General features: G+C 39.6%; 1 protein-coding gene across 1 annotated transcript in view; it reads right to left on the bottom strand.

Annotated features, from left to right (window-relative positions):
* The window catches only part of LOC132377787 (voltage-dependent L-type calcium channel subunit alpha-1D-like), a 348,931-nt gene that overhangs the window by 187,039 nt on the left and 134,695 nt on the right, over nucleotides 1-27,197 (bottom strand). The window contains exon 4 of the mRNA XM_059944141.1: nucleotides 7,981-8,120. Coding sequence (XP_059800124.1) covers nucleotides 7,981-8,120 — 140 coding nt within the window. The remainder of the gene's footprint in view (nucleotides 1-7,980; nucleotides 8,121-27,197) is intronic.

The following is a 27,197-nucleotide window of genomic DNA, read 5'->3' as shown; positions in this document are numbered from 1 at the left end:
TTAGAATTTTCAACACAAATCTGTAAATACATTCAAAAAAATTCTTCCACTAGACTATGATGAAGCACTTAATTCTGTATTTTATGGACCAAGGTGCATTCAATAATAAGAAGAAACCATTTGATATCGAAAACACATTCATTATAGAAGGGTAACCAAAATATTTTCTTTAAAAAACAATGGTAGGAGAGAAAGAGACATGGGATCCCTGGTGACTTGGTCTGATACAAAATTTGTTTATTCAAAGACAAGACAGTGCTGGTGGAGGGGTGTGAATATGACTGGAGGTCTCTAACCAGTGGTGTACTGCAACATCAGTGCTTGGATCTCTGCTATGTGTAACACATATAAATAATTTACACAAAAATGTAAGGTGGTCTGATGAGCAAGTATGCAGATGACTCAAAAATGTATGGAGTTGTAAATAAAAGATACAACAGAAAATAGATCAGACAGAAATTTGGACGGAAAAATAGTAGACTGAGTTTAATCTAAACAAGTGTGAGATGATGCATGTTGGGAGCTCAAATGCAAGAGGAAAATACACAGTAAACAGCAGGACCCTTAAGAGCACTGATGAAAGCAGGATGCAATTTGTTAGCTCCCTGAAAGTGGTAACACAAATGAACAGAGTGGTAGACAATGTGTATGATATGCTTACATTCATTGGTTAGAGTTTTAAGTATAAAAGATAACAAGATATGTTGCAGCTGTAAAGAATTTTGGCTAGGAAATATTTGGAGTATTGTGCACAGTTCTGGTCATTGCATTTCAGGAAGGACGTGGAGGCTTTGGAGATGGTACAGAAGAGGTTCAACAGGATGTCCCCTAAATTGAAGAGTATTAACTAATAAAGAGAAGGTGGACAGACTTAGATTGTTTTTTCTGGAGCATAGGAAGCTCAGGAGCAACATGACAGAAGTGTATAAAATTATGAGAGGCATAAATAGGTTAGATAGTCAAAGCCTTTTATCCAGGATGGAAATGTTGAATACCAGAGGGAATAAGTTTAAGGTAACTGTAGGAAAGTTTGAAGGAGATTTACAAGGCGAGTTTTTTTTTAAATTTTACAAAAAGTGAGTGATAGGTGCTTGGAACATGCCACCAGAAGAAGTGGTAAAAGCAGATACGATAGTAACATTTGAGAAGCACTTAAACAAACATATTAATGGTAAGGAAGCTATGAATATGGATCTTGTGCCAGCAAATGTGACTAGTTTAGAATGGCATCATAGCCAGCAAAGACATCATGGGCCACAGTGCTGTACTGTACAAAGTACATCTTTTAATAAGCTAGCAGCAAAAAAAATACTCATGGTTGTCACAAAAGCAAAATCTTTGTACAATGTACTGAAGATTTCATTGTGATCTTATTATTTACTGTTAAGATGAAAATGCATGCTACAGAGTGATTAAAAGCTTCTCCAGCTGCACGGACTCACAATATTTACATCATCCAACAGCAGCCCAATCATCAATAGTTAATTCACATCAACTGCGAAACCTACATGAAAACACAATCTAAATACTGCACTTTACAGGATTTATCAGCACTACCAAGTTATAATTTCCTTTGCCTGCTAAGAACAGCAAGAAAAATGTATCATAATGAGAAGAAATCACCAACACTTTATTTTGCCATATTTTAGATTCTGTTGAATATTTGAATTGTGACAGAAATTAATGCTAAAAGTTTCAGTGGTGGGTTCAGCATAAATCTCTGACTCTCGCACCGTGCTGAAATTTGTCACTTAGCAAGAATAGGACCTATGATACACACTAAAACTTGAATTTATTCTATAATGTGTGGTTATATTTAACACAGGTGTGACCCAAATTGTATCCTAATGTGTAGCCTTAGTTTTCCAGCTAGATTTGCATATGCTTAACTCTCCCATGAAGAGCATGCCAGTCTTTCTTTCTTCAAAGATTATAGCTCATCTGCAGCACTTTGCAAATGCAGAAAACCATGTTTTAGATTCTGTTGAATATTTGAACTGTGACAGATATTAATGCTAAAAATCTCGGTGGTGGGTTCAGGATAAATCTCTGACTCTCGCACCATGCTAAAATTTGTCATTTAGCAAGAATAGGGCCTGTGGTACAAACTAAACCTTGAATTTATTCTGTAACTTGTAGTTATATTTAACACAGGCGTGACACAAATTATATCCTAATTGCATAGCCAGAGTTTTCCAGATAGATTTGCATACGCTTAGTTCTCCCATGAAGAGCATGGCAGCCTTTCTTTCTTCAGAGATTATAGCTGATCTGCAGCGCTTTGCAAATGCAGTAAACTGGAAATAAAATGTTTTTTATTAAATTTTCAAGGCAGTCTGATCAGCTTAAGCTGACTATTTGAGAGATGACAAGACAAAGCAAATATTGTCCGAGTTGGGAACCTGTAGGTACAGCAGCTTAAGTTATTCATAACAAACAGTTCTAATAGCATTTTAAGAAAATTTGAGTAAAACTGCATAAAGTATATTTTCCAGGAAAGAATTTATTCTAGTGATACTTCTTCATTTCTCTATCTGTCTTGCTTTTCCTCTTTAGGATGTAAAATAGGTTGTATGCATGGCTGATTTCAGAGCCACATTTATGCTAATTATGAAGTTTGCTAACCAGATATTTATGGCTGCTTTTCACATTTCTAACTATGCGCTCCTGGACACACTACAACACAGACATCCAAAGTAATTTACAGCAACAGTTTATCACATTAAGGCAGAACTACAGAAAGCAAAAACAAAATAGCCAGGTTTAGAAGAGCTAAAGAGATTTATTGTGGAATGACATTACAGTTACAATAGATTTGAAATAGAACCATAAGTGACATGAAGATTTTATAGCCAAAATACAATGTGGACATTTTTTCAAGATTCACCATCTAGTTAAGAAACAGAAATATGGAGATCTACAGCACATTACAGCCCATAAAGTTGTGCCGACCATGTAACCTACTCTAGAAACTCCCTACCACATAGCCCTCTATTTTTCTGTGCTCCATGTACCTATCCAGGAGTCTCTTAAAAGACCTTATTATATCCATCTCTATCACCTTCAATGGCAGAGCATTCCATGCACCCACCACTCTGTGTGAAAAACTTATCTCTGACATCCCCCTTGTACCTACTTTCAAGCACCCTACAACTATGCCCCCTCATGTTCGCCATTTCAGTCCTGGGAAAAAGTCTCCAACTATCCCCACGGTCAATGCCTCTCATCATCTTATACACCTCTATCAGGTCACCTCTCATCCTTCGTCGCTCCAAGGAAAAAAGGCTAAGTTCACTCAACCTATTCTCATAACGTATGCTCTCTAATACAGGCAACATCCTTGTAAATCTCCTCGGCACTCCTTCTATAGTATCAATATCTTTCCTGTAGTGAGATGACCAGAACTGAACACAGTACTGCAAATGGGTTCTAACTAAGATCTTACATAGATGTAACATTACCACACAGCTCTTTAACTCAATCCCATGGTTGATAAAGGCCAACACACCATATGCCTTCTTAACAACACTGTCAACCTGCGCAGCAGCTTTGAGTGTCCTGTTAGCAAGGACCCCAAGATATGGGACCCCAAGTGCTTCTGATCTGGATTAGTGAATTTTTATACACTTATTGTAAAATTGCTACTCTAGATGAAATAAAAGAATGTTGAGTTGAAGAAACATATAAATAAATGTACAACATGAAATCAGAAATCCTTCAACATCACTTATAGGTACCATGCATACTCATGGTAGTAAAGTATAATGTTTCCAAGAAAAACAAGACATTTCTTTTAACAGTACTCAAAAGCACAGAAATAGATGTATGAATTTAAATGCATAATTCTATAATAATTTATGTTTATGTTTATGTTTTTGTGTGAATGCAGCTTATATGATGATGTGTGCCTTTGATTTTGTTGCAATTAAGTTTCTCATTGCACCTGTGCAAATTTGGACTTGTGTATTTGACAACAAAATTGACTCTGACTTTGATGAATGCATACAGTTTAGAAAGTGATCCACAATGCCCTGAATGGTATTAAAATTGTTGCAAACATCCCTGAAGTGGGCTTTATTGCCAACAGTTTTCATGTTGCATTTGTTTCATGTCATTTGCACAAAGAGCTCATTGAAGAGTTCGCTCTGCTCTTCAAAAATACTTTCAAGACTTTGCATGACATTTCTCCACAACCAATGACAGATTTTGTTTCGGAAGTGATTAAGCAAGTGGTTCTGCAAGTAATGCAGCTATCCAATGTTGTCTGTATGGAATCTGTACATTCACTCCTGACATCTTGAGTTTCCCTGGGGTGCTTTGCTTTCCTCCTACATTTCAAAGATATGTGGATCATTGGATGAACTGGCTACTGTAAATGCCATAGTGTTGGTGGGTGGTAGAGGAATTCAGGGCTGTAAATGGACTTGATTGTGAAAAAAGAAACAGGGTTTAGAAATGGGATTGATGAGTTTACTCAGTGCTCAGTATTAATCTCCCTCAGAGCAGATATTGCCACCATTTAGCTCTGTCAACCTTCAAGAGAAATATTAATTCTTTGATCTGAAGTTACAGCAATATCGTGCCAAATTTCACCTTACACTTGTCAAACCATAAAGAACAAAAATACAGAAACTAAATTTTTATAAAGTCCTTTACAAAATCAAGATGTGACAAGGTATTTCTTAATCAATTGTCAAAATGACACTGATCATGTGAACCAGCAAAGCAGATAATTTTGAAACCCATAAGATGGTGACAAAATTCACACACTCCAACCATCACTAATGAGCACTTTAAAAAAGCTCAGTTCTGATCAGCCTGTCTTTAACATTTTGTTGATGATATTTGCTCTGCATCCATGATATGGAGATATTTTTATTCAACTTGTTTGCTTTAATTCTTTAAATTACCTTCAGTCTACCGAGATTATATCTTGCTATTACTTCTACTTCAATCTAATTAGGCTCTTCAAAACTTTCTCCTGAGGCTACAGGTTGACATCAGCACCACAGCACAAATTTCTCATTCTTTGTTGTACACTCCAACTGTCTTTGAGGCTATAACACTCTGTTCCAGACCACATAATGTTCAGGCTCAAAGGATTCCAATATGACAAACATGGTGCTTGTAACTCAAGTGGCAAGGCGCCGCCATTCTGAAATGTGTTAGCACACGTGATGTAGATTGCTCTTGAATGCATTTAGAGCTGGCAGATCATAACATGTACCATACTAACTTGATACCAGTATTGCTAAACTGGCTCTTGTTGTTTCAGCTTTTGCTCTCTATTAACCTACTGTACTAGTCCAACAGCCTAAAGTTCTGTCTTCAAATTTCTGGAACTAGCCTTGCAAATTGGAACCTTCTGACTAAGGATACCTTGTAACAATGAAAACAGGTGCCAAATGCACATCAACTAAATTAAGTACTAGAAATGGAATAGTCGAGCTTATCTTATCAGATATGTCACCTCACAGTGGTCACAACACTATATCTTTGAAAGTTCAGGTTGGTTCAGTTGTGAACACAAACAAGTGGCTAAACTACAACTACAAATAAGCAGTAGGAATCACTCAGGACTATGGTGAATAAATATGAAAAAATAAATGTGTGTTATGTGCAAAAGAGCATAAAATAATTTATAAAAAGGTATTTGACAATTAGCATAAAATAAAGAACTGTAGAAGGAACAGTAGGAAAGGACAATTAAATGAAAGGATTTACCAAATCTGACAAACATCAGATGATTGAATTTAATATCAAAATGATAGTATGCCTGAAACTATGAAGGACTCTTCATTTCAAGTTCTTGATATTTATTGCTTATTTATTTATTATTATGCTTGCTTTGTAATTCCACAGTTTGTTGTCTTTTCCACACTGATTATCCACCCTGTTGGTGTGGTCTTTCATTGACTCTATTATAATTATTGAATTTATTGAGTATGCCTGAAAGAAAATGAATCTCAACATTGTATATGGTGACATACATGTTCTTTGATAACAAATTTACTTTGAACTTTGCAACTTAAAGGTTACAAATTATTGCTTAACCAGTTTTGAGGGAAATCTGATCTTCAGATTAAATGAAATTTTTTTGATAACAAGCTAAACTTGCTAAGGGTCTGGGCTACAACTACTGTATTGGGAAGCTCGTGCTTAAGTTGTGATGATCATTTGATAATTTGGTCATTAAATGTTCAAACAAGCCACAACCATTATTCAAAAGAATTGGTGCAAATTCTGCACACTTCCCACCACACACTCATAGAAGTTTACCAAGGTTTTCAATGACATGCCAAACCTCAGGAATATCTGGAGCTGTCAACTGTAAACAAACTGTGCAAATGCAGATATAAATAAATAGCAATAAATAACAGGCATGAAATAACAACATAATAGAGTCCTTAAATGAGTGTAGCTACCCCCTTTTGTTCAAGAGCCTGATGGTTGAGGGGTAGTAACTGTTCTTGAAGTTGGTGGCACAAGTCCTGAGGCACCTGTAGCTTCTACCTGATGGCAGTAATGAGAAGGCAGCATGGCCTGGGTGGTGAGGATCTTTGATGATGGATCCTGCTTTTCTAAGGCAAGGTTTCATATAGGTGTGCTCAATGATTTGGATGGTTTTACCAGTGAGGTACTAGGCGGAATTCACTACCTTTGTAGGATTTTCCGCTCAAAGGCATTGGTGCTCCCATACCAGGCCATAAAGCAGCCAGTCAGCATACCTTCCACCACACACCTATAGAAGTTTTCCCAGGTTTTTGATGACATGCCATACCTCTACAGACTCCTGAAGAAGAAGAGGTGCTGTCATGCTTTATTTGCAATAATATTTATATGATGGGTCCAGGACAGGTCCTCTGATATAGTGACACCCAGGAACTTAAAGTTACTGACCCTCTTCACCTCTGATCCTCCTATGATTACTGACTCATGGAATTCTGGTTTCCTTCTTCTGAAGTCTACAATCAATTCCTTGGTCTTTTTGACATTGAGTGAAAAGTTGATGTTAATACACCACTCAGTCAAGCTTCCAACCTCCCTCTCGAATGCTGGTTCATCACCCCCTTTGACACAGCCCACAACAGTGGTCTTGTCAGCAAACTTGTATATGGTATTCGAGCTGTACTAAGCCACACAGTCATAGGTGTAAGGCGAATAGACCAAGGGGCTAAGCATGCATCCCAGCAGTGCTCCTGTGCTGATGGAAATTATGGAAGAGATGTTTTTACCAATCTAAACTGACTGGGGTCTACAAGTGAGGAAATCCAGGATCCAGCCACACAAGAGGGTATTGAGGCCCAGGTCTTGGAGTTTACTGATTAATTTTGAGGGGATGATGGTGTTAAATGCCGAGCTGTAATCGTTAAAGAGCATCCTATTGTATGCACCTTTGCTGTCCAGATGTTCCAGCATTGTGTGAAGAGCCAATGAGATATCACCTGTCGTAGACCTGTTGCTTCAGTAGGTGAACTGGAGGAGATCCAAGTCACCATTCAGACAAGAGCTGATATGCTTCAACACCAGCCTCTCAAAAAAATTCATCACTGAGGATGTAAGTGCCACTGGACAATTGTCATTTAAACAGGTTACCATGCTCCCCTTGGGCACTGGTACAATTGAAGCCTGCTTGAAGCAGGTGGGTATCATACACTGCCAGAGCGAGAGGGTCAAGATATCCGTGAATACACCAGCCATAATATTAAATAATATTACAAGTGATATCAATGATAATTCCAGAAGTTCACTAAGTTATTCTGTACTGCATCCTAATGATAAAACACTAAACACCATAATATAGCTTTGTGATGCGGCATGAAAGAAATGGAAGCAACCACATAATTTTCAACCTGCATGTTGAGATGTTGGGTTTCTATTGTAACAAGCCTTACATTTTATAATCTTCTCAATTCATTAATGAACTTACAAAATGTTATAATGGTATGTTTTGTAACTGTCATTAAAAATGAAACTTACCCCACTATTACAATTACAAAGTCCATCAAGTTCCATCCATTTCTTACATACGCATTGGGATGTAACATCAGTCCATATGCTATAATCTTCAAACACGTTTCAATTGTAAAAATTATAAGGAAGGCATATTCTACTGTTTCCTGAAAGACAAGAACATACAATCATATATCATCAATTCACAAAACCAACATATGCAACATCTTTTTTAATAAAATAGATGCAAAGTTTTAACTATGAATTATAAATTTGGAAAAATGTCTTATGTTATTTTGTATATCAATAATGCAAGTTCTACATAAATCTGAACTTCATTCTTGTCAAGTTGAAGGATGCATTCACTGTGATCAAAATTGTCTGACTGCTGTTAATTTAAAATCCCATTCCACTACAGATTCCCCATCACTTAGCAAATTATTATTTTTCAATGTCAAATACACTGCCCCAGCCAATAAGTACATGGCCCAAGATTAGACTTCAAAGCTTACAGCTCTTTTTCTGAATCATGCTCCTTTACTTTAGTACAGTGTTATGCCCGCAGCCCCCTCCTTTGTGAGAATCGCAAGAGCACTAGTTGGGGGGGGGGGGGGTCAGTAGACCCAGGAAATGGGAGAGAGACGTGCCGGTTCTCATTCTCCGGTGATGCAAATTAACGCGACATTGACCATTGTCTCCTGGAGACCACGTTTGTGGATTGGGGACTATGCTATGTGCAAGCCCTCGGGCAAAGTGGGCTGGTTGAGAGAGAGATTGCATCATCCCAACCTGATTGACATCTGAGACCCCGTGAGGAGGTATAAAAGAGGGTCTGGGGGAACAACCCCTTCAGATGCACCAGAAGAAACGCTAACAATCCCGTAGTAGTGCGAAGCCATTTGAAGGAAGCCACGTGCGTTCGGTTCCCCTTGCTTGGGAGCCGGTGGCAGGTACCACAGAACCGATGTTCTTGAACTAACAACGGGGAACCAACTTGCCCGATTCAATGGATTTGCTTCATAAAAGACCCGGGCAAGTTTCTTTTCTCACAAATCTCTCTCTCTCCAACAAGTGAAAATCCAGCGGTCCCCAAAGGCTGAAGCCTGCAGGAACTGAGTGACTTTTATATTTCCATCGGACAATATATATTATCCCCTAGACCGGGGGTCGGCAACCCGCGGCTCCGGAGCCACATGTGGCTCTTTTAGGTCTGTGCTGCGGCTCCCTGTTGCTTTGGGAAATAATTGGTTGTGGCGACCCTTTTCCTGGCACATCCGAACCGACTCACAATAAGATAGCCTACGGGGGTTTGCGAGCACAGAGCTTTGGAGCCTCTGCGCCATGGGGGGGGGGGCAGGTTGAGGGAGGCTTAAAAGTGAGGCTGAAGATTTCGAATAAAGTTTTTTTCCTTCGACTGCAGTTACCGACTCCGTGTCGTAATTTTAGCGCTGCGTGTAGCACACCGCTACATGGTCAGTATTTAATTAATATGTTTTTTATGTTAGTTTGTTAGTTTTTGAAATGTAAATCTAAATTTGAAGATTATGTTGATCTTGTACAATCTAAATAAGACGTTGTGGCGGGCGACCCATTTCCTGACACATCCGAACCGGCTCACAATTAGCCAGCGTTCAGGCTAAGGGAGATAGCCTACGGGGGTTTGTGAGTACGTGTCTTTTGCAGCATCCGCGCCCATGGGGGGCGGGTTGAGGGAGGCTTAAAAGCAAGGCTGTTTAGTTCGAATAAAGCTATCTTTGACTGCAGTTTACTGACTGCGTGTAGCAACCGCTACAACGTGTTTTTATCGCTGGCTGTCCAGAGGGGAGGTGCTGAAACGCTTTGTCGCGCGTCTGGAAGAAGTGAAAACTTTCCTGGGCAGCAAAGGGCTCAACTTTCCTGAGCTGGAACAGCCAGAGTGGCTGGAAAAGCTACACTTCATGGTAGACATGACAGCGCACCTGAACACGCTGAACACAGCTCTTCAACGGGGTAAGGACGTACAGCCCTGCACATGTTGGGGGATGTTTTGCATTCGAGCGCAAGTTGACGTTGCTTGCCAGAGATTTACAGAAAGGCACATTGTCTCACTTCCCCAATTTGAGAGAGTTCAAACAATGTCACGACATGATAAATTCGGAGTATTTACATTCTGCAATCATCGCAATGCAAACATCGTTTGGGAAACGCTTCTGTGAGTTCAGAGAGGAAAAAAAACACATTATCCTTCCCGGTCACTCCCCTAAGCATCGATCCATCCCTACTGAATACGACTGCATTGTCAGGTGTGAGTCAACCTGAAGAAGTATGATAAATATTTTAATTGCGTATTATTTTACGTATATTCATATGTTTTCATTGTTCAGTGAAATAGTCCTTTTATTTTTCAGGTTGACAGCTGGCTGACGTTATTTTTGGTTTGCTGCTGGCGGCAAATTTAAGTTTGGCGTTTTTCATAAATACAAGAAGGACTCAAATAGACGTTGAGTATTTTACTTAAAAGTAACCTTCAACCCAACGTCTTTTTTTCGGAGTTCAAAATGTTTTTGTTGCATGCAGAAATGTAATTTCGTTTTCTCTGCAGGAGTTCATCAATTTCATAAATGCAACACATTATAGTTTATTTATACATAGCATAAAGGCAAAACAAAACGTTGTATGCAGTGTTATTTCATTTTAAATGTCAAACGGGTTTTGCGGCTCCCAGTGTTTTCTTTTCTGTGGGAAACGGGTCCAAGTGGCTCTTTCAGTGGTAAAGGTTGCTGACCCCTGCCCTAGACAAACGATCGAGCTGTTTCTTATTGATGGTTGTTATTAGACCCGCGCTTTTAGATTGAGTAGTGACGACGTATATTATCTGAATGTTTGTATTAATCTTATTTTTGTGCCCCTTTATAAATAAAGACTTTTAAAAATAGTACCATCAGACTTCAACGGACCTCTCTATCTTTGCTGGTAAGTGACCTAGTTATGGGGTATGTAACAACAGATAGAAAAACAGGTAGTACCATTTTGGCTTTTAAACCTGACTCTACACAAATTTGTTCATAGCATGATAAATATATGTTCTGCAACTTACTCATTCATTTTTCTATGTTCCCACTCTTTAACTGCTCCCATTTACTTGCCAACCAGATAACCTTGTTTACTGCTTATCCCCTCTGTCAGCATCAACTGATACCTAAATTTCACAGCTTTACAAGCAACAAATCACAGTAGCCATAAACATACTCTAAATAATAGAAATCACAGAAACTTCTTTCCAACAATTCATGAGTCCAATGGAATAAACATAGTTTTCAAATTTAGGTAGCTACCTTGCTCCCCCACCCCCACACCCAATTCTTATATTTTATCTCATTTCCCACCACATGCCCTTGACTCTCCAACATACACAGCTCACCCACATTCATTTGCCCCATCCACTCACCTGCTTATACCTCTATTCTTCCCTCATCATGTTTTGTTTCTATCTGCCATCCTCGACTTCTTCAATAATGCTCCCTAATATCATCTCCCTTACTCATCAATTTCAGCACTGATGTCCTTTGTTTTCTTACTTATCACCCTCCAATTTTTATCATCTCCAAACTCCCCTTCCCCAATCTCATTCAATCAGCCTCTCCTTTATTCCCTCTCTTCCTCCATCCATTGTCCTCTGCCTCTTAATTCCACCCCTTCCCTCCCATATCTAACTCGACCAGCCTATACTATCATTCACCCCTCTCTGTACACAAACCACCTCAGACTCCTGACTTACCATTCACTCACTCTTCTCCTTACTGGCTATCTCCCCTCTCTAATCTCAGTTCTGATACAGAATTTCCACCCAAAATATTGATAATTCCTCCACCAACACCATCCTGTCTTCAAACAATTTGTTTCTTTCTAAACTAACACAGGAGTACCATTGACAAAATCTGCACTTATTGTACTTTAAAAATGCAGTAGGCCACCTTGGGGAACTGCTGCAGTCTTTTCTGTAAAGGTACTTTCACCTTGTAACATCTCAAGTGTTTCAGGAATACAGTCCAGTGAGAATGAAGGTTATATTTCTTAAGATAATGTCCGATCTGCAGGAGATGGCATTTCATTGAACACATAACTCTTTATCTTTGAATGGAAGAAAACCCAGGTGTGGGAAGCGTTGTCAAATCAGCCTTGGCAAGTTACTTCAGTGCATCTTGAAAATTATACACACTGGACCTACAGTTTGTGGTAAAGCATGTATATCTGTCTGGACATGCCCCTCTGCTGACTGCTCTTGTGGCTCCACCCACAGACCCCTGGATAAAGGTGATTGTGTCTCTGCTCCTCCCACAGTCATCCAGCATGGACGTGCTCCATTTTACTGCTAATAAAAGCCTTTCAGTATTTACTCTACTTCCAGTCTTTTGGAGTCATTGATAGTGCATCACAGTGCACTGACAACGTGAAGAAATAATGTTTACAGTGATAAATGGGATGCTGTCAGCTAGGTTGCTTTGTCTTGCAAGCTAAGGGTACAGCTTCAAGCACCCAGCAACTTCAATCCTGGCCTTCGGTTCTGCTTGTGTGGAATTTGCACATTCACTCTGTACCCCATTGGTTTTCCTTGGATGCTCAGGTTTCTTTCCACATACAAAAGATAATTCAATTGACCAATATAAGATACCCTGAGTCCAGTGAGTCATACATTTTGGAGCATTTGATTGGAGTGTGGAAGAATAAAATGGAATTTGTGTAAATTGATAGTAAAAATGGCCCAGTGGGATGAAGGATCTCTTTCTGCACCATATGACTGTTCTTATTAATGATCCGTCCAAGTAATTAATGTATATTACTAAAATAATTGCTCACAGTGTCAACCCCTGGTGAACATTTCAATCCGATAAATAATGATTCATGTCTATTTCCTCTTTCAATTCATATTCACAAAACAAAGAAGCTGGTTATTGACCTCAGAAAACAGGTTGGAGCACACACTCCTGACTTTATCAGTGGTGATGAGATGGACATTATTACGAGCTTTAAGATCCTAGGTGTAGCAATTTCTGCTGATTCAGCCATGTGGATACTACATCCAAAGCAAAACATAGTAATGCCTCTTTCCTCAGAAAACTAAGATTGTTTGGCATGTCCCCAATGACTTTAGCCAGTTTTTATTGATACAGCATAAAAAGCATTTTATCTGAATGCACCACAACATAGTGTGACAACTACTCTACCTAAGACCACAATAAATTGCAGAGCTGTGAACATAGCCCAGTTCATCATGCAAACCAACCTCTCCGCCTTTTTCTCTACCTACACTTCCCACTCCTTTGGAGGCACAGCTAATCAAGTCCCTTCTCCCCTTTCCCTTTGGTCAGAGGGTAAAGGCCTGAGAGCATGAACCACCAGACTCTAGGACAGCTTTTGTTTCATTGCAATGCAACTTTTGAATGAACCTCCCGTACACTAAAAGTATGAACTCTTAAACTCGCAATCTGCTTCATTATGGCCTTTGTGAGTTATTTGTCTCTTTCTCCGTAATCGTAACATTATACTTAGCATTCTGTTTTCACTTTACTACCTTGATGTAATTATTTAAGCTGTGATCAAAAGCTTCTCATTATCTTAGTACATGTGACCATAATAAACTAATAGCAATCCCAAAAAGTAAACTAATCTACTAATTGTTCTGCTGTAACTCAAACACACATTTCTGCATGAACAGCCCAGGCCTTTGATGCTGCAAATGATCCACTATTCTGCTGCCCCATGTTCAAATTTAAATTTCCCAGCTACGGGGCGAGTCTTAAGAGTGTGACACAAGTGACAGTTCAGGCCTCCAAATAATCATCATCATCTAATCATTATGAACATAGAACAAAGATCAGTGCCTTTCAGTACAGGCCCTTCAGCCCACAATATTTGCCAACCTGTATGAACCTACTCCATGAACAATCTTCTCTCGTAATAGCCCACTACCCTCCAATTTCTTACATCTATGGACCTATTTATGAGGCTCTTAAATATCTCTTTTGTATCATGTTTTGGATGTTGTGTGGTATTTTGGCCATTGTTGCCCTGGGAGAATGGTGCTGGCTGTCAACTCTATCAATGCTCCTCAAACATGTATAGACTTCTAGAAAGTCACTTTTCATCCTCTTTTGTTCCAAAAAGAAAAGTCCTAGCTTGCTCAACCTTTCCTCACAAAACACATTCTCTAATCCAGACAGTGCCCTGGTAAATCTTGCCAACACCCTCTTTAAAGCTTCCACATCCTTCCTACAATGAATTGAACTGAACATAACAATCCAAGTGTGGTCTAACCAGAGTTTTAAGGACTGCAACATTATCAAAGATTCATTTATTATCAAAGCATACAACACTGAAAGTTTTTGAACTCAATCACACAACTAAAGAAAGCTAACACACCATTCACCTTCTTAACTTCTTAATTGATCTGCATCTTGGGACCATTCTGGTACTTTAAAGATAATACACAAATTAAGGATGTTGTGACTATTGTTGGTAAGAATCTGACCTGCACCCACCAACAATGCAGATGCCAAGCTGCTAATCACTCTCATTATTTTGCCCCGTCCCATGATCCTCTCCCTTCTCCAGCTCTGTATCCCTTTTGCCAATCAACTTTCCAGCTCTTAGCTTCATCCCTCCCCCTCCTGTCTTCTCATATCACTTTGGATCTCCCACTCCCCCTCTCAAATCTCTTACTATCTCTTCTTTCAGTTAGTCCTGACGAAGGGTCTCGGCCCGAAACGTCGACTGTACTTCTTGCTGTCCGGCCTGCTGCATTCCACCAGCATTTTGTGTGTTGCTTGAATTGCCAGTATCTACAAATTTCCTCATTGTGAAAGAAATTTTGTTTATGCTATAAGGTTATTTCAGGTGAATTTGAAGTTAACCATCACTGCTGGTCATTTGAGCATAAAAATAAACTAAAAACTTAAAAAATATTTAGCTGAGCAAGTCAGTTCAGCAATTTCCCAATGAAAAATTGCAAATTGCTGAAAGATTAATTGCCAGGATCCTCTAGTCTAATACACTGCATCCATATGGTCACATTGTTCTCCTTTCATCAACCTCATTAATTGCTCAAACAAGGAATATTCCATTCACTCAATCTCTAGTATGTCTCTGATCAGCATCACATCTGTTCCAAAATGTAATGATTCTACTAAATGTCCAAATGTTAAACCATGCACCAACCTTTTCAGAAGTTCAGTACTATTCTCCTAGCTTTTTGATATATGTACATTTTTCCAAAGTGCTAGCTAGGGTCCACCTCTAGCAAGCACAGGGATTAATAATTATATCTCAAATAATGAGATCAGTCTCATGATGTTCTGCCATAACATCCACACATGGAAAAAGTTTCTTCTAAGAAGGCTTCAATACAACACAGCAACACCACATGAGATGAAGAATTGAGCATGAGCTCCAGGTTATGGATGTTCTCTTCTGACTTGTAGAACTAGCAGTTGATGTAAATAGATTATCTAATTTAATAGTATTAGAAGGAAAAGAAGCGATACTTACACTTCACCTTCCTGCCTGATTTGCCTGCCTCCACAGCATCCCCAAAATTGAGATTACTATCTAGATCTGTAATTTTATAGTAGATTTCATTCCATTTTCAGAAATATGCAGAGATTATAAATATACTGCAAGTTCCATCAGATTACCATGATCTGTGGCTTTATATATTTGAAGAAATATGTGCAGGTGAAAGTTGAGTTATTTAAAATGATAAGCAGAACCTTCTGTGTATTTTTGTTACTTAAACACAGTTAAACACTAATGCAGCTAACTTCAATCACTTTGCCTGTCTTTATTAGGTCATCTCATCTATCCTTGAAAGACTGGTAGCAACCAAGTAAGACACTTAAGCTTCAACACATAAATCAATCTGCATCAGCTAGCAAAACAGGACTCACTATCTATAGCCTAGCGACAGCTAGCATCAAATGGTTTCCTAAGGTTTGCTGGGGAATGTTTAAGGAGTAACTGTGGGGAGCTGCAAGTCTCAGGTGGTGAAGTTGCAGTGATGGGGAGGAGTCGTTTTGCAAAGAGTTGGGGAGAAAATGGTTGTGACAATTTTACTGTAGTTTCATTCTCTGCTCAAAATATGTACAACAGACTGAGTATTGGACCAATTAGGCCCATCATTAAGCTGAGATGGAATTTGGAGTAAGACGTCATATAAATGAAAAATAGTGTAAATGTTATACTGTATCACTGAAATAAAATGAAAATGCTGAAGGTACTCTGAATGTACAGGTCAGGCAACAACAACAGAAAGAGAAAAAGTTAATGTGATTAGTGGTAGGCTATTCCTTCTAGTGGAGTGCTCATAATCTTTTTCATCCTCATAGATGAAAAACAGAGAGAAAGAAAGATAAAGTACCAAAATCTTCAATCCATCTCCAGCATGCACTACATTCTGAGGAATCATGGTTGTACAACAGGTCAAGTACTGAAGGTCTACCCCATCAGCAAGTTGCTCAATTGCAATGGAGCTAGACTTATTATGTACCTTTGTCATGTTGTTGTCTGGACCTGTTGCATACTGTTGCAGTGCCAAGGCAGTGCGTGGTCCAAAAAAAGGTGTGATTGTTTTCAATGTTTTTCTTGTGATCATAAGACCCTGCTACACATTGGTAACGTAGATTACTTTAACTTCAATTCATGGTTCATTGGCGAGACTGATGGCGGTGGAGCTGTGTGCCTTGGTTGTAGCAAGGTCTAGGCCCTCAGGCTGCGAGGTTGCCTGTTGCAGCTGCCCAGGAGAGGAGACACCGAGGTAACATGGGAGAGAGCAGAGGCCTCTGTGGGCACACTGGAGTCTGTATAGCATTCAATACTGACCTCCAGTGTTCGTTCGGTGCTGCGCTCCTGTGTTTGCTCAGTGGAAGAACAAGCTGGACCAAGACAACATCCCATGCACCATCATTCTGCAGGCAAGCCATTCAGAGTCTTGGGTTGTTTTTTTTTTGTGACAATATGTTTTCTGTTACTATAACCATATGTGCTATGATCGGTGTGCTGTTGGTAAAATGGTGTGAAACTTGGCCTGGGAGGAATATAGTTTCATTTGACTATATTCATGTACGGTTGAATAATAATTAAACTCGAACTTGTACTGATCTTTGCCCCTAACTCAATTATCTTATATCCATAACTCCAAATATCTTTGCATCGAAGATTTTTGGGGTGCACGTCACAGATGATCTCATCTGGTCCCTCAACACCACCTCTTTAGTCAAGAAAGCACACAACTTCCTGAGGAGGTTGAGGCAAGTGAAGGTGTGTTTTGCACCTTGGTCCAAGAGTGCAAAAAATACCGCATTCTGTCCTCTTACCTCTTCTCACCTATCACCTCCCCCTTCTCTTTCCTTTTCTCCTATGGTCACTTTTCTCTTCTATCAGATACCTTCCTCTCCAACCCTTTACCTTTCCAACCCACCTGGCTTCACCTATCATCTTCTAGCAATCCTACTTTCCTTACCCGCACCCTTTTATTCTGGTGTCTTCCCCCTTCCTTTCCAATCCAGGCAAAGTGTTGGCCTAAAGTGTTGACTGCTTATTCATTTCCATAAATCTTGCCTGACTGGTTGAGCTCCTCCAGCATTCTGTGTGTTGTTTTGTTTAGCTGTGTGCATGTGTGCAGTTGAATGGCAATAAACTTCAGTCTATTGAATGACAGCATCCACATCTATCTGTGCCAGAGAATTCCAAAGATTTGCAACTCTATAAGAGGAAATATCGCCGCATATTTGATGCAGGACATCTACTTATAGCATCCCTAGTCTTTGACACGCCAGACCTTACATGTTATACAGAATCTTAAGATGAAGGACTCCACCCATGATTATCTCTATGACTCCAGAAATGTTCTAACCCACTTCCAACCAATTCAATTCCTCAATTAAAAGTCAGACTTCCCATCTTCAAACCCCTGTCCAAGAGATGTTGCCAAATTAGATGACATTGGACATTTGTTTTTAATTCTGTCTTACGTCAAAAATACAGTTAACAAAGTCTCCTGATGCACCAGTGTTAGTGTTCCATCTAGGACTTTCCACCTTACTTCAATGAAACCTGTTACAGGATCAAACCTTCAGGATTCAGATGAGGAGATATTTCATCAATCAGGTGGTGAATCTGTAGAATTCTCTACGATAGAAACTGGAGAAGGGCAATCCATGTTTCAAAAAAATATACATTTACAGACTCAAATAAGATAAAGGAGAGATCAGGAATATGGTTTTGAGATAGATAGTCAGCCATGATCATACTGAATGTTAGAATGGGTTCTAAATATTCCAGTTCTTACTTTCATGATTCAATCAAATTCTTCCTAATGTATCTAATTTTATTCCAACATGCATTTAATTTGTTCACCTCCAAAACTCTTAATAGAGGAAAACAGTCCACAAAGAAATGCAGTTTCTGAATTTTCCTAATTTATAAGTGATTAATTCATTTATCATTAGTTTTGTCAACATTACAAGTGGAAACAGTATTTTTACATCTAAATCAGGGGTTCATAGCCTGGGGTCCATGGACCTTCTCAGTCAATGGTAAGGGCAATGGCTTAAAAAAGGTTGGGAATCCTGTTCTAAATGACAAATAAGATGGTTAGATTTTGGTTGATAAGAGAGTAAGGAATTCTCAGAGAACAACTGTCAAGATAATATCTATTCATGATCTTCTTAAGCACCAATTTTACTTCTTTTAAGATCCCAAGTATATGCTATAAGATTATATTTCTTGCTTAGCTGTTTCAGCTTATTTTATATCTATGATTTTATGGGACCTGTTGTGTCTATTCTTAACAAAGACAAACCTAGCATGTGTAAACACTAGCACATTTTATTTTTTTAAATGGCTTCAGCGCAACCCCGAGTGCATGTAACCAGCTCACCAACATCACTTAAGGTTCTGGGGTGAACTGCCTGCATTGCCCACTGTGGACTAGGGTTTTTTATTATGTATGTGCATAAGAACACATCTTCCTGCTTTAAAGAAAAACAAACACAATATTATGTCCCCATAAACCTGAAAGGAACAATAATCCTTTCCAACAAAGATATTCACCTTAACTTCAATTGTAGTGAGCAAATACAGTTCCTAATTCACTTATCAACTTGCAATCTGTCTCTGAAGTAGTTTGATGATCCTTTTTGGTCTATTTGTTTCCACAGATGTATTATTTGCATTTGGTGCATTAATACTTGTGTCTTTCTGGGCACTCTGAACAATGTGTTCATTTTTTACATCTACTGACCCTTTTGGTGTGCGAACAGATGATGTGTCATTGCCATGAGTCGAATCTGCGGTTATAAATTCATATGGATCCTTCTCAGAGGTGGTCCTCGCTCCATTTGGGTCTGGTAATGATGTGGAGCTACTTCCTCTTGTACACATCCTTGCATGGATCATGTGCCAGAATCGTGATCCTGGATTTGCAATTGACCCCCAGACTTCAGACTATTCATGACACTGTTTTTCTTTCTCTTTGTGTGCTCCTTTAGGTGTCAATAGGTTTTTGTGCACTGGAATGTTAGTGTACATGTGCTGGTGAGAAGCTTTTTCTCCATTTGTACATAGTTGGATTCTGCACTTGTTAAAACTCTTGATGCATAGGCCACAGGGTGCCATGTGTCAACATGCTGCTGCAGTTGTACTCCTCCAAGGCCATGCCAGGATGCATCAATCAAGATCCTAGGACTCCTTTCTGTATCATAAAACTTCAGCATGGGCTCTTTCATTAGGACTCTTTTCTGCATCTGGAAACACTCTTCTTGCTCATGAAATCAAATCCACTCATTTCATTGCTCAAGGAGTTGTGCTGACACAGTAGACAGTTGAAGGATGAACTTAGCCAGGTAAATCACCATCCCCAGGAAATGTCTCACCTCCTCTCCCATTTTGGGGCCCCTCCATGTTTTCAATGGCTGACATCTTTCTTGGGTCAGGCTTCAGACCCTCTTCAGATCTCCTATGTAAGTCAGCATCTTAACACCAAACTCACGTACCTCTTTACTTAATTTCAAATTGAAATTCCATGTCACATCAAGCATCTGTCTCAGTTGTGCATCATGTTCATCCTTGGTAGATCTCCAGACGATGAGATCATCCATCATGGTTTCGACATCAGGTATGTCCTCAAAGATCATGTGGGTGCTTTTATGGTAGACTTCTGGTGGAGACACAATCCCATACAGTAGCCAAACAAAGCAATATCTTTCCTGTGGTGTATTAAAAGTACGCAGTCTCAACCCAGCTTCATCGTCCAAAACCCAGACAATGCATTGAATTTGTTAACCACTTGGCACCTGCAAACCAGGACATTATCTGCTCCCACTCTGGCAATTTAAAATGCTCTCTCTTGATGGCTTTATCGAGATCTCTTAGGTCTAGACATACCACAATGCTCCACTTTCCTTTTGCATACACAATCTGTTGGTTCTTTAATTTTCTTTATGACATTTATCCATTCCGTGCATGCTAGTTCTTGATTAAATTTGTCTTTAAGAGCAAACGGAACTTTCCTGTGTTCATGGACAACAGGAGCTACTGTCTCATCTACATGATGTTTGCATACACCAAGTAAGCATTCGAGCCCCTCAAAGATTCCTGCATACTCTTCCATGAGCACTGTGTGGTCATCTTTGGTTTGTGAAGCCACTGTTAAAACTCTTCACCAGGTTAAGCTTCATATGCACTCAGACCCAATATTGGCTATACTCTCTTTTCTACAATCAGTAGCTGTAACTTTAGGTACTGCCCCTTGTGCTTGAAGGTCACTATACAGTCCCCTTTTACTGGAATGTTCTCTCCAATATAGCCTGTCACTTTTAACTTCACTGGGTAAACCTTGCTTTTTACTTTAAGAGTTTTCTAATCATTTATGGATAACAAATTCACCTGAGCTCTGGTGTCAAGATTGAATGGAATTACTGCCTCACTCACAGTCACAGTAACAATCCATTTTGCTTTACCAGCACCAGCAGTCTACAGAAAATCTACAAAAACTTTCTCCATTTCCTCAGCAACCATGTGCACCTTTCTCTTGGTAGCCCCAGCTTTGCAGCCAGTTGCAAAATGATCGTCTTCCCACAAGCATTGCAGGATTTTCCATAAACAGGACACATCTTTGGAATGTGACTACATCCACATTTGCTGCGTTTGTTGTTTGAGCTGACCTCTTTGCTTTGCTGTTGCTTTGGGAACTGCCATGTGCACTGCCTCTCTGTTTTCACAGCATGCCTTGTGCAGTGCCTTAGCTTGTGCTCATGTGGTCTCTGCTGCCCTACACATATCCATAGACTTTTCCAGTGTCAAATTATTATCACGGAACAATCTTTCTCTGAGCCCATTAACTGCAATTCCACAGTAGTGAGTCTCTCAGAACTCCAAGCTCTGTGTATGAAGCTCTGCTAAGTATTGGTCAAAGCTAAACAGTGACTCATTTGCTTGCATCTCTGGAAACAGATCTATTTCTATCTTTGATATCGCTCTTTTTCCTTTTCAAGGTTCTTTTGAAGACCTTGACCTGGAGTTACACTCTGAGTTCAGTTCTTTGCAGAAGTGGACTTGCCCTCAAGGTCTCAAGACAGGCTGCTTTTTGCTATCCCAAGGACGTGGCCTGGAAGACTAGCGTGTGCCTTCAGGGTGCCAGATTTTTGTGGCTCTGGAGAAGGGCTGATTCAAGGCCAGTGCTTCTGACTGAGGCACTGCTGGAAAATATGGAACATCGGGAGCTGTATGTCCAGAGACCTGAGCCTTTCTAGGACCAATTTTCTGGGCACTGAGCTCAGAAAAAGCAACGCAACAGACTTTTAACATCATAAATCAGTGGGTTGTTTGTTATGTCTCCCCTCTCGCTGTGAAACAAAGACATCTCTTTTCCCCTTACTAGGGAGAGAGTGTGCCTGTGGTATGCTGAATTACCAGGTGAATGCATACTCTTTGGGGTACTGGAGGTCTATGTCTTTATTGATGCCTTGCTGCAGGTTTGTGCTCAGTGGAGGGCGCTGATGCTTTTTTGCTGGTGGGGGAGGGGATAATCTCCTTGCTGCTGTTCGTGCATGGGAGGAAGGAGCTAGGGTGTGCTCAGGGGTTCAAACATTTAACAGTCATTCATGCTTTGGAGCACTCCTCTGTTTGCATGGAAGTCTGTGAAGAGAAACAATTTTAGAATGTATATTGTATACATTTCTCTGACATTAAATGTACCTATTGAACCTATTGTACTTATTAAAGCTAACACCTTGTTTCTGGTCAAGTGATATTTCCCAAATGTGCTGTTTTTACTTGGGACAAAATACTTCTCAAATTTTGTCATTAGAATGTCCAATGTAAAAGCTGTCTCATCAATTTGAAAGCTGTTTTAGATGTCCAAAGCATCCATGCTTTTTCTTTCCCCCATCAGAACTGGTGTCTCTTTCTCAATAGCTCATGGTATTCATTTATGCTCTGTGTTTAGACCTCATGCCAACTTCGGACACCTTGATATGTTTGTTCTTATTAAAGACAAACCTATCATAGGTAAAAGCTAGCATATTTTATTTAAAGAAAAAGGCTTCAGCTCAACCCCAGTATATGCAACCAGCTAACCAACATTATTTCAAGTTTCAGGGTGAACTGCTCACACTGGCTACTGGGAAATGAAGTTCATTATTATGTACACATATAATAAGACAGGACCATGCATTCCATTTTACAAACTCCTATGTTAATTTTAAGCAAAGGGAAATGCTGGTTGCTCTCGGCATATTATGCAGCACCTAAAGAAAAAGAAACACTTAATATTTCAAGTTGATCTTAAGTGTTAACTTTTTTTTCCTCTTTCCACAGATGGTGCCTGATCTGTGAGTATTTAAAGCATTTTCTGTTTTCATTTCAAATTTTGAGCAAAGGCAATTTCTTATGTTTTGATTTTACATAATTTGGCTCAAATATATGGACAGAACAGTTTTACTAAACTATTGTTTTTAATCACCTAATTCAAAGGTTCAAAGGTACAATTTATTATCAGAAAAATGTATACAATATACATCCTGAAATGCTTTTACTTCACAACCATCTAGAACCAAATTATCTTTCTCCAAAAAATGGAAAAAATAAAGGTGCAAAAAGTGCTTCTTGACAAGAAGAAATACTATAATTGATAGGTAAGGAATAAATCTCAGTGAAAACATGATCAGGTATTCACCCTGATTACAAGACCAGCATATGAGACACATATAAAGAGGATTGTGGTTAACTGGGCTATTAGTTAATTGGGGCAGCCACTTACTTGAGACAACTTAAAGAACAAAAACTAATTAAGAAAATAACCAGGATTCCCTTCACTTATTTGGGACATCATGCTGCTTAATTGGGACAGGAAACTGTTTCTAACTAGTGCCAGACATGGCAATTGTGTGGCCATTAGACACTGCACCATGCTCAGAGCAAATTGTTTATAAATAGCATCAGTTGTGTATGCTTCTGTTCAAAAGCAGTGACTTTCGTGAGAAATACACAGTAAGACAATTTATAACTGTAGCTCATTGCAGTTTCAAGCATTCAAGCTTAGAGATGTCAGAAATGGCCAGGAGTGAAAATAAAATGATTTCACTACTTCAACAAGTTAGAAACTACAAGGAATTCGAAGAGATCAACAATCATCTTGAATGTTACAACGAAAATGATGATTTGGAGGATACAATCGTCAATAGCATTATACGGAGGCAGTCCATTATCTACACTAGGTATCTGAACTGATTTTTCTCATTTACAGTCAATCAGAAGAATGCAGCAGCGTACACCAGATGATTTCCTCTATTGATAACTATTAGGAACTAATACAAAGTTTTATAGTACTGTAGTAGTACTGATAGGTGTTCTAATTTGTTCTGTGTTTCACTTAAATATATAATTTGTTACTCAGTTAAATGTTAGTTTGCCTTTTTTTATACCTTTTCAACTATTTCCATGAAACTTCAGCTAATTGGGGCAAACCCTTGATTGGACCAAAATGTGTTGGTTCTGATGTGTCCCAATTCACCAGAATTCACTGTATTCACTCTTCCTGCATAACTTCATCATTACTAACATACCATGTTTTATCACACAAGATCATTATATACACTTATAAGGATGCTTTCTTGAGCAAACTTTTAATTATTATTTGTACCATTTATAATATGTGATAATTTTATTCTTTTAAGTTATAGTAGCTACAATGAACTTGCAACTTTTCATAAAAATTTCAGCATCAGCCACTTAAGTGTATGAACAATTTAAGCACTCAGCTTACTTTAATTATAAGGTGATGCACAGATTGTTTGTAGTGTACTTTACCAAGCTATATGGAGCATCATCAGTATAATAGTGTTATATTTCAATGCTCAGAAACTAGATCAGATTAAATTACTGAGAATATCATAAAACAAGGTATATCTGAGAGAAAAAATACTCTAACATCCCATTTATCCTTCAGTACTGTAACAGAGATTATTTCAAGGAAAATTAAAATGAAGATATGTAATAGGAAAAGACCATCCCTTAACAGTTACATGATCTGAGTGATGATAAGATTTAAAGGATTTGAACAAATATTAAGTGATAACACTCAGTTGCTCACTTTATTGGCACTGTAGGGCCTAAATTCATCAGCAGCCTAACCCAGAGGAAGATTGTGGAAAATATGTTCAATTAGTTTTTATATTTCTGTACACCATAGCAGTCAAAATATTTGAACAACTACATGCTCCAGTCAGCACATGTAAAAGCTTAAACCAAGTGGCATTTCTAATTTATTTGAAACAGATACAGTTTCTTCATTACCCTTTCTAGATTTTTTTTAGTGCTTTATGCATATATTTTTCAATTAATACTATTATTGCTCACTCTTCTTGTAAAAAAAGGTCATGAAGCAATGAGCTGCATTAGCACTGAGTGCATTCAATCAGTAAAACCAACCTTAATGAGATTTGCTTCTATAGTATGTTAATCTCTTTTAACACAGGTTTATTTCTCATGTGTGTAGAGAACAGCATAAACTGCAAAAATAAGGTTGTTAGTGTGCAGATACACTATCTTGTAATGGCAATTATGTTTATGTATGTATGACTGTGTGTCTGTGTCTTTATCTGCTTTGCTTGGAGAATTTCTGATTTCATATGCTATCCACAATATAATGTGGCTGAAAAGATCAGAATACAACTCATTTGAGCACAAACCCATGTGCTATATATGCTCATCTGTCAGACTACACAGAGCTCAAAGTAAAACTGGAGATGATGTTAACAGAGACGAGTGATCCATTTGTAATACAAGCTGATCTCATCCTGGAGACTGGGAGGAAATGAACTCCATCGGAAGCAACTGAGCAAGCAAAGGCAGCACACAAGCACAGGGACATCGTGGGACGAGTGCTGCAAGAGAGGAGCAGTCTTGGCCTTGGCGACAGTACACCAGCCTGGAACGAGGCTGCTCCATCTCAGAGTGAATCTGCAGATGCTGGAAATAAATAAAAACACAAAATGCTGGCAGAACTCAGAAGGCCAAACAGCATCTATGGGAGGAGGTAGTGACGACGTTTCGAGCCGAAACATTGTCACTACCTCCTCCCATAGATGCTGTTTGTCCTTCTGAGTTCTGCCAGCATTTTGTGTTTTTATCCGTCTCAGAGACACAGGTTTGTGACGCAGGAGATACATCGGCAGGAGGAGGCAGCAAGATGAGCAAAGGCTGTCGCTCAGGCAAGGTAAAGGCAATGGATGAGATGGGAGGGAGTGGAGAAAATAAAGATCTCCTGGAGAGAGCTGTGGGAGATGGAGACATTCAGAGCAAGCTTCACCATCAGGGCTGCCTATAATGTCTTGCCGTTTCCCATGAATCTCAGCCAGTGGTATAGAGAGGACCCCATGTGCTCCCTCTGCCCGATTTCAGCCACACTAAAACACATTCTGGTGGGATGCAAGACCAGCCTCACTCAAGACCAATACACCTGGAGGCACAACCAGGTGCTACTGTGTCTTGCAGCAGTGCTGGAAAGTTGGCAAACAAGCATCAACGCTCTCCCTCCCCCTTCATCCCACTGGCCGTTAACGGCATTTGTCCGGGAAGGTGAGGGTCAAGCCAGACTCGCCACATCAAGATCAGAAACCAGGCGGCTAGACCACATCAAGACCAGACACCGGGCGGCTCGGCGGGGCACATGATTGGAAGATGGTGGCAGACTTAGGCCAGAGGCTCTGCTTCCCAACTGAAACCACGGAAACCAACCTCAGACCAGACCTTGTGCTATGGTCGGCCTCACTCCATCTCGTTTACATCATTGAGCTTACAGTGTTCTCGGAAGATGCAGTGGAGGCGGCCTATGAGCGAAAGAAGCTGAGATACGCTGAGCTTGTAGCCAAGGTGAAGCAACATGGCTGGAAAGCAAGGGTGTGACCGGTCGAAGTAGGCTGCAGAGAATTTGTAGCCACATCAACATCAAGGCTACGCTGGGAGTTGGGAGTGCAAGGGAAGACACATCAACAAGCAGTTAAAGACCTCTCCTGAGCTGCTGTAAAAGGTAGTCAGTGGCTCTGGATGAAGAGAAAGGAATCCATCTGGGCCCCCAAGTGAGTGAATGGCACCTAGGGGGTGAGCTCAGGATGCCAGGATTCACTGCTGAACCCTCTGGAGGTGTCGTAAGCCTATCTGTGAAACACTGAGGAAAGAGGGCGCCGACTTGATAACCCAGAAGATGCAACCACTCACTTGACTACCCCACAGAGTCTAGGCAGCATGTATCAGGAGTGCAAATAAGGGATTTTAACATCTAGTCCGACATAACATACCTGTGTTTTTCAGTTCAATTGAACATACACACAAGCTGGATGTAAAAAAGAACCAGAACGTGAAGCTTGATTACACAAGCTTTAAGTTGTGTATGTACATGGGCAACATTGGAGGAATACTAATATATTATGTCTAGAATTTGGATTGTATAATTCCATGTTTTTGACCGCTATATAATTCGTAGGAAAAAGTGCTGATAGTTTCAAGAACTGTATCATTTTTTCTGCTTGCTCCTCTCTTTGTCAACTCCAGTCTGAGCCCAGCTATGCAAAAAGGTTTGAACAGCTCTTCTTGTGCAATAGTTAACACAAACTAAAAGCCATATGGGAATGATGAGCAGTTTGCCATAAGGAAGTTTGAAATGAGGGCTGGAGCAATGGCAGAGCTTAGCTGAGCTCTTGTCTGTATTTGCC

The sequence above is a fragment of the Hypanus sabinus genome, chromosome 19, assembly GCF_030144855.1.
Source record: "Hypanus sabinus isolate sHypSab1 chromosome 19, sHypSab1.hap1, whole genome shotgun sequence".
Taxonomy (NCBI): domain Eukaryota; kingdom Metazoa; phylum Chordata; class Chondrichthyes; order Myliobatiformes; family Dasyatidae; genus Hypanus; species Hypanus sabinus.
The sequence above is the reverse complement of the archived record's forward strand: the minus strand, read 5'-3'. Positions and strand labels throughout refer to the sequence as shown.